Source organism: Necator americanus, chromosome II, assembly GCF_031761385.1.
Source record: "Necator americanus strain Aroian chromosome II, whole genome shotgun sequence".
In the NCBI taxonomy this organism is placed as follows: domain Eukaryota; kingdom Metazoa; phylum Nematoda; class Chromadorea; order Rhabditida; family Ancylostomatidae; genus Necator; species Necator americanus.
Genome location: NC_087372.1, coordinates 17,783,113 through 17,797,698, shown reverse-complemented (window position 1 = coordinate 17,797,698; position 14,586 = coordinate 17,783,113). Strand labels below are relative to the sequence as shown.

Here is a 14,586-nt window from a genome sequence, read left to right as displayed (position 1 = left end):
AGTTAGTTACAGAGTAGTTTTGTTACATCAACATCCCTTTTCTGATATGAGTTCTTGCTTTTAGTACTTACTGATCTTCGGCATCTTATATCATTTGCAACACACACATTACGAGAAAGGATTTGCAAACGATCGGTTTACTCAGTTATGCGCCTACTCGTCTTACCAGCTGTTGAATGGCCATTCGGAGAAGTATGACACGATTTCTGATTGTGATTGCAGCTAATCTCCTATTTTTCTGAAAACTGTGGAAAAAAGAACTCAAAAAAGTGATTCTTTATTCTAGGTGTTCTATCCTATTTTAATGCTCCTTCCAACTATTGTTCTTATTATGTATATTATTTTTTGGTGTATTTGGTTCTTCCGAAGTAAAGAAACGCCACAAGGTAACGTCTATTATTCTAAGTCAGTAGACTGGGTGATATTAAAGTCTGACGCAAATGGCCGCATCTTCGCCGAAGTGTGTTATCCTTAAGCAAGAGATTGCAAAAATCAGTCAATTCATCTTTATTACATATCCTGCGAAACCTGGCGTCTTGCCTAAGCCGTCAATCCATGCCGAGTGCGCAAAAATCCTCTTTTACTACCTCAGTCTAGAACTTTCGTTTAGGCTAAGTGGCCTCCTGGAGAATTTTGAGAACACATTGGAAAAGCCAGTCTGCTGCTCTTCTCAGAACATGATCAAAGAAGGAAAGACGATTTTTTGTGGTCACTTTGGACGCAGTGTCAGATGTTTATGTTTCATGTATCATCCGTCAGTTTGCCATACCCACTTCCACGTAAAGTTATCCATTGCTGCACACCCAGAGTTAAAAGTGGTCAAACAATCGCCTAACCAGCTTCCCTTTAGTGCAATCAGGGTTCTTCATCACCGTTCTAAGCTGCTCAAGTCTCCGTTGCGCTCCATGATGCGGCGAATAGCGGATAAGTAGGCTTGTAGCTTGAAAGCGTGGGTGATGGTAGTTGACCACAAACACTTGGTCAAGGAGTTGAAATGGAATAGCGCTTAATGCATTTCTGCTGTATATCACTCTCGTAGCTGCCGTTGTTCTTCAGCGTACAGTCTAAGTAAAAGAACTCCTCTACGATCGATCGGATTTCCACCCGATCCTCGTTGGTTTTCTCGAGGGGACCACATTTTCTTGAACTTATCACTGCTTGGGCGCGAACATAGTCTATAAGCTACACATAACATTGGTGCGTAGTAGACAGCATTTTGAAGCTTCGTACTACTAGCAAAGACAACAACATTATCGACGCACGAACGAACGGTTAGGCGCGTAAGAATTTGTGGGAGGACACCGATCGAATGCCCTTCGTATGATTTCAACGATGGGGGAGCTGAATAGGAAGGGTGTCCTTTGTCTCAATCCAGTTACCAGTTCAAACGATAATACATACGACTGGTTATCGAACATCACGTTTGGAAATTAAGAGATGTTTGGGACTTCGAATCCGATTTCAAACACCCTCCTGTTCTTCTCAGCGTGAAGGTACGGCCTCAAATTATCATTGGTGTCTGGACCAAGAAGAGGCTCTGCACTGCCGACCCATTCCTAACTGTATTTAGGACACTGTAAAGAAAGCGGTCTCAGTCCGAGGAAGTTTACATTTGCATTTGCGGGAACAGGTACGAAACGACATACTATTTCGTTTGTGCCAGCAACAATACTGGTGATTTTATTAGGTGCAGAAATGAGATCACGTGTCAGCTAAAAGATAATCGCGCGAACAAGTGATGGTCGAGAGCAGTTTCAAATTATGTAAGAGAACAAGAACCTGAGGAAAGTTCCTACTCTACTGAGACAGTATAGCGCAAAATAAGGCGTCTACCTACCCCTAACACTGCTTGGCAGAACAGTCGCTATGGGCGAAGCAACCCTGCGTCCATGAATTCGAACACATCCAACCATTGATGTATAGCATGATCAGTGTGAAAGTATGAAGGGAAGTCTGGCGGAGAAGTTGGCTCAGTGCGAGAAGGGAGAGATCTCTTTCTCCGCCTGGAATTCGTGAGTTTCAGTTGACAATGATCATTCTTTCAACACAGATTGACGGAAGGATACTTGACTCATATTTCACATGCTATCATACTTCTCTTCTGCAAGAATATATCCGTCATGGAAAGAATCAGAAGAAGGATTACCAAAAGACATGACTGTTGCGTGTAATGTACAAGGCCTTGGAGCAGACTATCCCCAAGTGGCTTATGAAACACAGCGAAAAAACAGACGCAATTAAACAGACGGCTCACAACCTAGGCAATCTAACAGTGTTCTTTGCCAGGAGAGTGATCGAAGCGTGGAAGCAGTACTCAAAGTTTCTATACTGAGCTTTTGTGAACTTCGCTGCTGCTTTCAACTTTTTTCTTCAATGTCATATTTCACCTGGCGTCGCGCCAATGGGATTCCAGGAAAACTGGTATAATTGATCGAGGACATTGACCGAAGAACAACTGCTGCGACTCGCACACCGACCACACTGTTTGAATTGGAAACTCGACTGAGGCAAAGAACAGTAGCGGGACCCTTTCTGTACAATTTCGCTATCGATGACATCATGTGTAGAACAGTTGGAAACTTTCCTACTGATCTTATCATAGTTCTTTCAGAACGCTCCTTTTGATCTCCAGTCAACGATGCGGCACTATTAACTTCACGTAGCGAGTCGTCAACCTTGTTCCAAAGTAAAGATATGTTAGCCAATTCTGCATCCGACTCCTTAAGGAAGTCCCCGTGGTCTACGCCAATTGTTAACAAAGTCAAGCTGTTTCAAAAAGCAATATAAGTGATGGACTAAACTGAACAAGTGGCAGAAGTTGTACCACCTGCGCACCTACCGACGCATTGTGGATTGGCATTGTTCTACTACTCTGATGAGTTGTGTCGTTGGAGACGATGCATCCAACACATCCTTACATGCCTTTTCCTGGATTGCAAGAGTGAACCGATTAATTACGCTATACTACTCATTCTAGGTCAAATGATGCTGGTGACTCCTGTCATTGCAACTTCTGCAAGTGGAAAACCACTTCCGGCGCTTGTCTATCCGTGCACTCCTGTCAGCAACATTGCACCACCTCTGCGTGAAGAATCGGAAAATTCTAAAAGTTCAAAAAGCCAGAAATCAAACGTGTTAAGGCAAGATCAGGCAAACTTCCAGAAATTCCATGGATCCGCAATGTATACAGTTTAAAACGAGTTCAGGCAACTTTTAATACCTCAATAATCCCCGTGGCTATCAGAGCTATTTCCAATTCGATTTAATTGCGATTTATTTGTTCTACTGTGTGTTATCGCCCGTGAACTTTCCTAAAAAAGCTAGCTTTGTAATAAATTGTTACTCTTTCTTGATAAAAATGTTTGTTTTCTCTTACCTAATGGTACAAATTAAAACTTGTATTCTTCGCATAAATTACTAAACAATAAATCATGCTTTTCTTCCAACCGCTAATGGGAGCAAAAGTTTAATACATTTTAAAAAATTAAAAAATTGAAAGTGAGAAGGAGGTTTGTAGAAGGATCGAACAAGCCACGACACAGCTGGTTCCTGCCCTACATGAACAACTTAGGTTCCACACAATAATATCAAGAAGAAAAACAGTGCACCGTAACATTCTATCATACAAACGTCCTGTAGACAGGTACGCATAAAGCACTGTTAGAAGTGGACACCGCCTCCACCGTATACTGATAAGCATTCCCAAGATTTCGTTTCGATAAGATCACCTTGATCGCCTTGACCTCCATTGTTCTTCGAACTGGTCAAGGGGGCGCCAGTAATCCTTCAATCTGTCCCGATCGCGTGTCAGAGTCGCCCAATGGTATCTCTTTTCGCGTGGGACACGAAGGGCATCATTTCTTTGGAGGATTCTTTGAAGGACTTCGCGAAGAAGTGCGCGAAGAAGTCTTCCTGCAGTGTGCTTAATATCGCGGGGGAGCCAGTCGCTGACTGCTCTGGTCCAACCGCTTTGAATGAAGCGCATCACGTGTCCGGCCTACCTTATTTTGCTGTACCTGGCAAATGCGGCGGCGTCTCTGATCCTCGATCTCTGACGTCGGAGAGAACTTCGAATCCCGTCCATCACTTGCGTGAAGTGGGATACTCCTAGCATCACTTTTTTGACTGAGCGTTCAATGACGCTCACTGCATTTTCTTGCTGCTTGCGAAGTGCCCAGGTTTCTGAAACATAGGTCAAAGCATGAGGTACTGTGGTTTAAAGAGGTGAGCACGGAGCCGGGTGTTTCTGGTCTTCTTCACTACATCCTCAATGCTCGTATACGCTCCCCAAGCCGCACGTCTCCTCCTGCCCAGCTCGGGGTCAGGTCGTTCACCGTTTTCAATTCCCGACCCAGATAAACGTAGCTGGTGCATTCGGATATGTTCGTTCCGTTGAGCGTGAATGGGACATCCGAGACCCATTAGTTCCACATGAAAATCTTCTTCAGCTGATCCAGCTGAAGACCGATTAATCCACATGTTTCGTCGAATTTGGTCAGCATTCGCAATGCGAAACTTGGAATGGGACGTCATGGGAGTGAAGGTTGATGGTCGGCAGCTACACCATTTGCGCTTTGCTGATGAAATCGTCCTTATAACACCTAGCATCAACCAAGCGGAACGAATGCTGATTGAATTCGACGAAACATGTGGATGCATCGGTCTTCAGCTGAATCTGCAAACGACGATGTTCATGGGTAACGGATGGGATGGATGCCCCACCCACGCTTAACGGAGCGAACATATCCGAGTGCACCAGTTGCGTTTATCTGGGTCGGGAATTGAGCATAATGAACGACCTGGCCTCCGAGCTGTGCAGGAAGAGCGGCTTGGGGAGCGTATACGAGCATCTAGGATGTAGTGAAGAAGACCAGGAACACCCGGCCCCGTGCTCACCTCTTTAACACCACAGCACAACAGCTTTGACCTGTGCTTCAGAAACCTGAGCATTTCGCAAGCAGGAAGAAAAGCGGTGAACGTCATTGAACGCGCAGTTGAGAGAGTGAGTATCCCGTTCCACGCAAGTGAGGGAAGAGATTCGAAGTTCTCTTCTGCGTCAGAGATCAAAGATTAAAGACGCCGCCGCGTTTGTCAAGGAAAATAAAATAAGATAGGCTGGACGCGTGATGCGCTTTAAGGACAACCGTTGGGCAGAGCCATGAGCGACTGGATTCCCCGTGATATTAAGCGCATTACAGGAAGACCGCCGACCCGATGGTCAGATTTCTTCACAAATTCCTTCAAAGAAGATTATGATGTTCTTCGAGTCCCACGTGAAAAGAAGAACCACTGGGCGACTCTAACACGCGACTTGGACAAATGGAAGAATTACCAGCGCTCGCTCGACCAGTTTTGAAGATAAATGGGGGTCAAGGTGATCAAGGTGATCAAGGTGACCAAGTCGCAGTAACAAAGATTAAAAGTACCATAGCAATAAGTGGGTGCTATAAATAGTATCTCCATAGTTGATATCACTCTATGATTAATTACAAAACGAGGATAAAAATGTAAAGTGTGAAAATAAATATATGAGAAGAAAAGAGGAAATAAAAACAGGTTTTCCCTTCTTTCTAGTCTTCAAGCATAAATAATTTTTCTCCTAGTGTCTACTGAGAAGGAATATCCTGTAAATCTACATTTTTAGGACTGTTGTTTCGAGTATTTCCTAATGCAATGCGGGTGTTCTCTAGCAATAAGTGCATCTCTGCATGTATGTAATAATATTCGATGTGACCACATTGTTTCATGTTTGCTTCACTTGAACAGCGCTATGGAGACAACAACAAACACTGGCGATGAGTGAACACCAAACACCCACAACCCTGTCCTCATCATACTTTTTGTTCCTTCGTTCTTACTGGAATTTATCAAGATTATGCGTAAAACTAGCAGTTCTTTCCAATGACTGTATGTCATGCGTAATTGTTGTTGTGACGCCGTATCTCCTTTTCTTCTCTTCATTTGTGTATCGTCATTGTGATCCACGTGCATTTAACCCTTATGTAAGGCTAGCAAATCAACCCATATGAGATAATTGGTGGTGACATACGACCGGGAAACCCGGCCCAAGATCGTACAGTGTGCGCCTTTCATTTTCGAGCAACACAACGTTCTACCTAGTTTTTACCCTACTTTATTAATTTGGTGTTCTAGCATGCTTTACCAGGTTTGGGAAAAAAAACAGAACTGGATCTGGACTGTCCCATGTATCCCCATCGTTTCTCTACATTCTGGCGGCGCAATTCAATGCCCCAACAGGATGGGTAATTGGAAGTACGCCTGGATCAGCTTACCTATCCACAGAAACTGGTCTGCCTGGTCCTCTCAGCTATGAGCCGTGATTGCCCCGCTTTGTAGTTGGATTCGCACTCCTAAACATGCAACTATACATTCAACACCAATTTGCCCTAGAATATCACGCTTTCTTCAGAATGTATAGCCAATTCGTCTTCTCAAGTAGTGGTTAGCTTGTCTTGTCACGCATCAAAACCGGATCATATTTTCTTTATTCCTGACAGTACCGCGTTGCTGTCCTTTTCAATGCACGCTTCACTTGAATCCACACTGAATTTCACTTGAGAAAACACTTTCGTTTATCTCCATCAGACCTCTAACGATCGTTATCTTAAAAGCGGAGCAGAAATCTGGTGAAAATTACCGGTGTTACAATGTACTTGTTTTTCGAATGCACTTCTCTTCACCGGCTTTGCAGTTGTTTTACGTATGTGTGTACCATCGTTTAGCTGTAATTTCACAACACTAGCAATAATATTAGCTGTCAAAACTAACCAAGTTTATCCAGAATAATGCATTTTTGCGTAAGCCATTGCTCAAAACAATAATTATCAGATAAAGACTCCCACGAGTATTTTGTACCGCCTCCGAAAAAGTCGGCTCTAATGCGTAACATGGGTCCTAACTTTTTTCTAAGAAGAGTAGTCGAGTAATGTGGAGATTTATTCAGGTCTAGTGCTCTCCTTGAGGCTTATAAATTACGGGAAGCAGAGTTACAGTTTTGTTCTGTGTTGTGTTTTTTTTTGTGGTATTTGATTATGTCTAGTACATAATTCCAAGAATTTTTATCTGCAAAGTTGACGAATGAAGAAAGATTGTTCAACGCATCAAACGTTCTGGTAATATTTCAACAATGTTCACAGGAATTGCTCTGAAGGACTCTCCTTATGTTTACTTCACGTCGGTGACATGAAAGTCCTTTTAGTGATCTACTTAATCATCTTTTTCCCGAAGGCATCACTAGTGCAGAGCGAGGTGGGTTCCAGTACTTTGTTCAATTCTTTTTGTCAACGAAAGTTTAGTAACAAAAGTAGAAATAATAGAAATCATAGAAAAGTTGTATTTACAGATTGTTCCGGACTGCGATATAGAGTTCGCTTCCTTAGCTATCGAAATAATACGATCTCAAATAGGTGACCCCATTAAACTGAGCCACATTGAAGCAATTCTTTCTTCATGGTAGTCTCTGGAACTGTGTCGTTCATTCAACTGGAAATTTCCAGACAATTTTAAGAAGTTGCAGCAACAAGTCAAGGATGCAAAAGATGGCAGAGGTCTCTGTGTTTCTGCTCAACAAAGGGACATTTCCAACACGAGCCATGGAGGACATTCAAAAAATCGGGCAAGCACTGCAGGACGAGAGACATATGAGGCTGAATGATCTCCGAAAACAAATCCCACCGAAACTGGCCAAGGTAGTAACTGAACTTTTGCACTAAATAGGTAACCCAATAACAGTTCACTATCTATAAATTTGGAAATCAAGTAAAAATGGAAGTTCTTTATAGGTTACATTAAAATTTTCAGTTTTCTGTTACTCATAGCAATAACTTCTGTTAATCCTAACAATCCACTCGAAGCAAATCAGCTTTCAAAGATGCAATCACAGAAGCTGCTGGACATTTTTTACTTCTGAATACCTCATCAGTTTTCCTAACCACAACAGCACTCTCGATGTTTGCTTGTGCCGCAGTGCCTACGAAAATGTCAATGAGAATACGAGAGGTGAACACCAACATGTATGACAATAAAGTTTTACGTGCGCTTTGCAAATACATAAGGGAAATAAGATAACCAAATAGCAGATCAAAGCGAATATCCGTGTAAGGGTAAAATGTAAGTGCAGACGAACCTAGAGTTAAACAGCTGTGTATCGTGTTTGGGCATACAGAGAAGAGTAAGTACTATTTTTTATTTCTGATAGCTTTATTACATCATTGCAGACAACGAATGAGGTTACAAGCATCCTACTCAACAACTCACTGAGTGGAAACGAAAAAGCGCTGAGCCTTTCAAGCACTATTGGTGCCCTGCCACGAGATCGCAGAAGACTGTTTGAAAAAATGCTCGAACATGAGGCAACTTTCTCACAGATGAAGCCTGCCTCCACAAAGATCGACGATTTTCGCTCAAGTCAAGGCATCTCAGTTCCAACTGAATCAAATTATACAACCGAAAGCGACCAGAGCACTTCACTTCCCTTTTATATAAAGAAGGATGGAGACGTAGCCGGTGGGACAAGCGAAATAACACCAAATTCGATCGTACCAGGTGAAGTTAGCTACACTTGTACCTCTATATAAAGGAAAACCAGAATGTCCGCCCTATAACCACGCCTGTTTTTTTGTCCCTGATTGCCCCTGACTGTTACTTACAACTACCAACATTCCCCCACTATTAGCGAGAAGTTGAACTGTTAAGTGAAACATGTATGCAAGCACACAATGAAGAAGAAGAAAATTTACTTTGAGCGCTACTATTCAGCAATTCGCGCAGCCTACTTTGCACTGATTCACCCGTAATTCCGGTTGTAGGTGTTTTTCGTGAAGTAACGACGTCCGAACTCTTTTTTAGTGAGAGTATAAAAGGGTCGTCAGATGTTGGATGAGAAATATGGTCATTTAACTGTTTTACGTTGAACGCCAAGAACTCACTCCTGCATCCCGGAACGTTTTACTGAACGGTGCTACACTTACTTCACTATGCCACCCACTAACGGTAGGTCCATTTCTGGACAATGCACCGAAGTCCCTATCGGCATCTTATCAAACAGGCGGATCTTCGATGTAGTGAATTGGCTGTAACGGAGGAGCAATGTTCAAGTAATAGGTGAAATGGAGTTTGCCTCGTCTCTTGGTACTTAATACTTAATACGAGGTCACTTTTTCAATCATTAGTCAAATATTATGCGATTTTATTTCAAATCGGAGGTTCGAATTCGCCCTCACCAAGCCTTTCATCCCTCCGGGGTCGATAAATTGGTACCAGACTTGTCTGGAAGAATAAAAACACTGACTTGACACATCGACTGGCCACCGCAAGTCATTGTAGAGGCTAGTTACACGTTCGTAAACCTCAAACGATTCTGAATTGAAGTGAACAAGAGGGCGCATCCCAAGCGGATTGACTAACGGCGGAAATTCTATCCTTTTAACTCTTTGTTTCAAACGTGAGTATCTAAGACTACCCCTCACGATGCTCCTGCTACCACCCACTCCTATGACCCTCTAATGGGAAAATTGAAAAATACCCTTGATTCCGTGCAATTTGATGCGCTTAATTTTCCAGAAGTATATCTCGAGTTAGCTAAAAACACAGTGAACTAACTTCTCTTCTATTTTTTCGTACTTACATCACTTTGTTGGAGAAGCCAATAAAGAGAAGAGAATAATCCTTGGTACTACTTCATTTTTTTTTCAACGTGTAAGTTACTGCAGTTAGCACACATATACATATGTAGCGTAGTTCAAGTTCCTTTTTTGACTGTAGTCTTTGTTCGAACACCTCTCCTAATATGCCAATTGGTCATTTGCAATTACAAGCTGCAAATAGCCGATTGGGAACTAATAAAAGCAAGATGAACCGCCCATATGCTTGTTCTGATTCGTCTACGCGTTCGAGTCTCTTCAAAAGAAGGGCGGATGTTCTAGTGAAGTTCTAGTGATTAAACGACGCTCAAAATGTTCTTTTCACTGAGCTTACGCAAAAGATATGTTCTGTTCTCAAAACTGACCAGAAGCAGCTTTCTGCAGTCCACGTTGGCGTCACATGCACTACCGTATTTGCAGGGATTCCTCTGAGCACAATAATTCGAAAGAACGATGAGCCATCACTGGAAAGGCCCTTGATTCGACCTATTACTCTTGAAAGACAGCAGTTATTTGCCTTTCCACCAGCTACGCTTGACCGGAATGCCCTTGGGGGAGGTTTGATTGATGCAATGACGAAGGTTCGTTTACAGACTGGTAAATAGCATGTTTTATTGGGTAACGCAACACACATATCGATTAACTTGAAGGAAATGATATGCAAACAGTGCCGAAATCTAGAAACGAAGGAGAATTTCATTCCCTCCTACTTTCACTTGGGAATAAAACGCATGAGAAGCAGAGGTCACTGTTGTCCGAAAGAAAATTTTACATGTCCGTTTAAGCATAGGAAGTGACTAGTGGCAACAAAGCTACAAAGTAACTAAGTAAGCAGTAAAAATATCAGTGAACAGCGTAAAGTAACAGGTCATCTTCTGACAATTTCACGTGTCTCTTTTCCTACGAACGAAGTCTCCGAGCAATATTGCACTTCAGTAAAGAATAAATACAAAATAAGGCACTTACTCAGGAAAAGAGAAAACAAGTACGAAATTTTGCATTCGAACAAAAACTGAACATTTTGCTCCGAGCAAAGACCTCTCATCATTGTTCTGTTCTAGAAGTTTTTACAATGAATATTCAGGGAAAATTCCTACAAATTCGAGCCTCTTAGTGAGATTTGAAACTTAAAATCCACCGTTCTGTTGCAGATATAACAAAGAGGCGGAACTCTTTTTAACTGTAAACTTGCCAAAAGTGCAGGAAGCGCCGCCGAGGCTGACTGTGAACAAAAAAGACCTAAAGAAACATTTTAACTACCAAACCTGAACTGGAGACAAGTCTGACAAATCTCAAATTACAAATAACTATTTAAAATATAAACCAGCTAGCTTGTTGCTTCACTTGATCTAATCTAGTGACTAGATTTTATCTCGGGAACACATTAACAGGTGTGTTAGATGACACACTGCAGGAAAAAAATTCCCATTTCATGTAGCGCGCAGTTGAAGACAAAATTCCATCAATTTCTGTTCAGAACCGTCGAGAGTCCACGAACACTGCGCCACGTCTGGAATCACAAGATATTCCCATCAAACCAGTGCTTTCTAACAAAGGCAGGCCACACTCAGTCGGAAATGTTCATAAATATGCGGTGAGCTTATCAGATAAAAGAATTGCACAGAAATAATTTCATATTGATTAAGACGAATCAGCTGCCAACGGAAGGTATCGATGACGCTGACTTGTTGAATTCTCGTTCGTCGATTCTGTCAGATGCTATGCAGTTTCTTCAAAAAACAATGCCTCTGGTGAAACCCGAACGTTTTCCGATACAATATACTGGAAGGTAAGCAGCTCTACGGGAGCACATCATCCTGCGGAGAGACCGTCACGACTCGAATCTACTACCGCAAACGATGCACCTGATGCTTGCCATTGGCAAAGACAGAAACGTACACTGATTTACCCGCTTAGGGTTAAATGTTGAAGTTCAAAAAAGGGTTCATTGGGAATTACCAATATTAGGGACCAAACGTAATGCTGAACGTAGCTAGTTTTCCCCATTCTCAATGCAGAATCCCAATGTAAAGTTTTTTTTAGGTATTCACATCCTTATACATTTCCATTACCTGAAGAAGGACAACATTTTGCATCAGGTTTGCACAAATGTTCGAACCTTTGAATTATTATTAATTGTCTCCCATTATGGGATACCAACATTTACTTTTTCTTGATCTTCTTAAGTCTCAACTACTATGAGTTTCATGTGGAAAAGTTGGAAGGTTTTGGAAGGGAACAGTTCTGTTTTTCTTCAACACATATCAGTGTTCTTGTTACTTTTCTAGTGATCCTTTTGGTCTTTTACAATTTGTGAATATGGCTCTTAGGTCAATGTGAAAGTCTGTGCATAATCAGCTAAAAGTTATTTTGCCATTCCTTTGTGCAAACCGCATAGAAATGGCAAAATAGATTAAAATTTTCTCGACTCGTGTCAAATAATCTTAAGAAAAGGCATGAGGCAGTGACACCTAATTACCTTCTAATTTTTAGATTTTTCAGCCACCAACGGTGCTAAGTCGCTCTCAGGACATCGTACATTTTTACCTTTGCGGAATGACCCACCGAATTTCCGAGTGATGCCGATAAGTCCCATCAACGATGTGCATAGAGGGCTAGACGGTTTCGACACACATATCGGCCGCTTCGCAAGCGGCGTTCCGAACAGGTGTTTCCATCAACATGTTTTCAAAAGCATCAGAATGAATGTTTATGCATCAGATTCCAGAATGCTCATTTCCACACAATCGCCGATACCAATTAAAGATGTGGATCTGAATGGAACTCCCGTTGTTGGCTCCCTGTTATCAAAGACAACGCAATCCGTGACTGGTTCAGAATTCAGTGTTTACCCGGATCATAGGTACTGCGCACCTATACTTCGAAGAACACAAGCTGGGTATTTCTGTAATTTAGGAAAGGATTATTCCTTGAAGCGACAAATCACGCTCGATTCGAATCCCATTTTCCGCAGACCTTCCATTTGCCACAACGACAAGAAAGCACAAGTGGGAAAGTTTGCTGAGTCTGTGATGCTACAAGAAACTTCTTATCATTAAGTTTTATTGGCGAGGAATAAATAGTACGTCTAAATTAAGCGTAATTTCAAGATCAACCAGCTACTTCCGGAAACAACATGATTGCAACAAACCGAGGCAATGTACTGCTGGAGAACTACCCACCTCCACCCTACGGAATCGCACCGAGACCAAAACAAACTCAAGGTAGCAACTAGAAACTGTTACTCGCTGTAAGCTGTATCTCGTCACTGATAAATGAATAAATAAATGCCGCATTTTTGTCTTGTAGGACACGATCTTTTGGACACCGATCGTCTAGGCTCTTGGTCGATGGGTAGATTCAATGAAGAAGAACCGAACTATCCTACTCCAGAACCATTCAGAGACACCACCACTATCGTAGCAAGTTCGTAGAAGGTTGTATTAAGTGCAACTTTTACGTTTCTATATGAATCCAATGCAAATTTCTAGTACTCCAAGAGAGGACTACGCGAGCGACTACTGGAACAGAAACGCCTTTCTTCCTTGAAAAAAGTTTGTGATCTTATCATTTTCGTTGTCTAGCGGTGAATAGTTGTAACGCTGGTCTTCTTTCCACTATTCCATCTTCACTAGCTTCGTTTTCGTCACGTTGTTTGACAACTTCAGTTGTTATCACTGATTGGCAGAGAATCAGAAGCGCGCCCCCATCGCATCCGCAAACTTGTCGGAAATTCGTTCTCTGCTAGTTGGTACGTCGAGATCCTGCGGACGATGCAGATGTGACCATGAAGGATGTGACGGTACCATCGAAGGTGGATCTCTGCCAAGTAAACAAGCAAAGCCTACTCTCTAGCGCATGTCATCATTGCGATGCGATCGAGACTGGCCACTCCGTCTGTCCAACGTCTTCGCCTCCGTAGCCTCGAGACAGCCATATCCATGGCATTCGGCACAGTAGATCGGTGCAGGTACAGCGACAGTTCTGTATAACTGCGAGGTAAGGCAGTAAGAGAACTTAATGCCAGGGAGCAGTACTGTCCCCAATCAAAATTCCTACAGTAGGTGCTTACGCAGGCAGTAGGTACATATACCTCTTCATACCTCGGAAGCTGTCGTCAGATGGAACCATCTACCCAGACAGTTGTCTATATCTTCCATCGGGAAGAAGGGCTAGCCCGTATCGCAGGCAGATCTCAATATTTACCATCATGTGCTTAGTCTTCTGAGGTGAACACCAGCAGATCGCTCCATGTGTGAGTTTGGCGCTCTAATCCATGTCTCAATGACTTTCAGTGAATGAGACAATTGACGTAGAGTAGCGTTCAAGTCGCAGACTTCTATAGATGATGATAAATGACAATGAAGATGAATAGAAATGGGGTGATTGGGTATGGAATTCTGGACATCTCCGCCCACTCCTCAGTTTATAGGTGTTTTGAAAAGGATTTAGATTAGCTGGACTAATCTTGGATGACTTCCTTTTTTAAGACGGCGTTTTGCCGGACCACGAACCTACGACTTCGTGGAAAGTGTGTTCGGAAGCCTTCTTCAAGTCAAAGAAGCCGAATTACTAGAGTTCTCGGTGTTCACAATGCTTATTCGGTAGGAATCGTGCGAAATAGCATCAGTGTTGACACAGTTGACGATGAACTCGCTCTGGCCTTTGAACTGCTTCGGAATGACCAATGTCGCGGATTCCACGCTTGTTAATGCCTTAGGGACCTCTGTACCAGTTCCTACTGTAACTGTGCGTATTTGGAGTTTGGTTGAAGTAAATACGAAGTTGGAGTAGTTATGCTTCCAAAATCGTTGCGTCCTCTCACATCGTTCTACTTTTGTCAATCCGAGAGTTCGTCGTCAATGTATTAGGATTTTTGGACGTTCTTGTTTTCACGGTGGTAGGACCTCAAGAACATATAGAT

The 14,586-nt window shown here is 42.5% G+C and overlaps 5 protein-coding genes across 7 annotated transcripts; 3 read left to right on the top strand and 2 right to left on the bottom strand.

Annotated features, from left to right (window-relative positions):
- Positions 1 to 147: 147 nt before the first annotated feature.
- Positions 148 to 3,195, top strand: RB195_018250 (uncharacterized protein; the record flags this gene model as incomplete). Its single annotated transcript, XM_064185596.1, has 3 exons — positions 148 to 192; positions 287 to 386; positions 2,978 to 3,195. 3 exons carry the CDS (start codon positions 148 to 150, stop codon positions 3,193 to 3,195), a joined length of 363 nt encoding a protein of 120 aa, XP_064041477.1.
- A 999-nt stretch (positions 3,196 to 4,194) lies between these two features.
- Positions 4,195 to 4,479, bottom strand: RB195_018249 (uncharacterized protein; the record flags this gene model as incomplete). Its single annotated transcript, XM_064185595.1, has 1 exon — positions 4,195 to 4,479. The coding sequence occupies one exon, from the start codon at positions 4,477 to 4,479 to the stop codon at positions 4,195 to 4,197; it is 285 nt and encodes a 94-aa protein (XP_064041476.1).
- RB195_018248 (uncharacterized protein) lies at positions 4,478 to 4,732 on the top strand (the record flags this gene model as incomplete). 2 transcript variants are annotated; one of them, XM_064185593.1, is made up of 1 exon in its annotated part: positions 4,478 to 4,732. In XM_064185593.1, one exon carries the CDS (start codon positions 4,478 to 4,480, stop codon positions 4,730 to 4,732), a length of 255 nt encoding a protein of 84 aa, XP_064041474.1. The 2 variants fall into 2 exon arrangements, with proteins under 2 accessions (XP_064041474.1, XP_064041475.1); XM_064185594.1 differs by having other exon boundaries at positions 4,508 to 4,732.
- Positions 4,733 to 6,505: 1,773 nt separating this feature from the next.
- RB195_018247 (uncharacterized protein) lies at positions 6,506 to 8,033 on the bottom strand (the record flags this gene model as incomplete). The annotated part of the gene is made up of 4 exons (XM_064185592.1): positions 6,506 to 6,564; positions 6,659 to 6,743; positions 7,362 to 7,400; positions 7,935 to 8,033. The coding sequence occupies 4 exons, from the start codon at positions 8,031 to 8,033 to the stop codon at positions 6,506 to 6,508; spliced, it is 282 nt and encodes a 93-aa protein (XP_064041473.1).
- Positions 7,204 to 14,270, top strand: RB195_018246 (uncharacterized protein; the record flags this gene model as incomplete). Of its 2 annotated transcripts, XM_064185590.1 has the most annotated exons (15): positions 7,204 to 7,269; positions 7,364 to 7,473; positions 7,538 to 7,709; positions 8,238 to 8,565; positions 10,083 to 10,243; positions 11,140 to 11,256; positions 11,309 to 11,451; positions 11,706 to 11,761; positions 12,165 to 12,330; positions 12,391 to 12,525; positions 12,579 to 12,670; positions 12,773 to 12,886; positions 12,972 to 13,088; positions 13,518 to 13,632; positions 14,153 to 14,270. In XM_064185590.1, the coding sequence occupies 15 exons, from the start codon at positions 7,204 to 7,206 to the stop codon at positions 14,268 to 14,270; spliced, it is 2,010 nt and encodes a 669-aa protein (XP_064041471.1). The 2 variants fall into 2 exon arrangements, with proteins under 2 accessions (XP_064041471.1, XP_064041472.1); XM_064185591.1 differs by lacking the exons at positions 7,204 to 7,269; positions 7,364 to 7,473; positions 7,538 to 7,709 and adding an exon at positions 13,154 to 13,216 and having other exon boundaries at positions 8,388 to 8,565.
- Between the last annotated feature and the right edge of the window lie 316 nt (positions 14,271 to 14,586).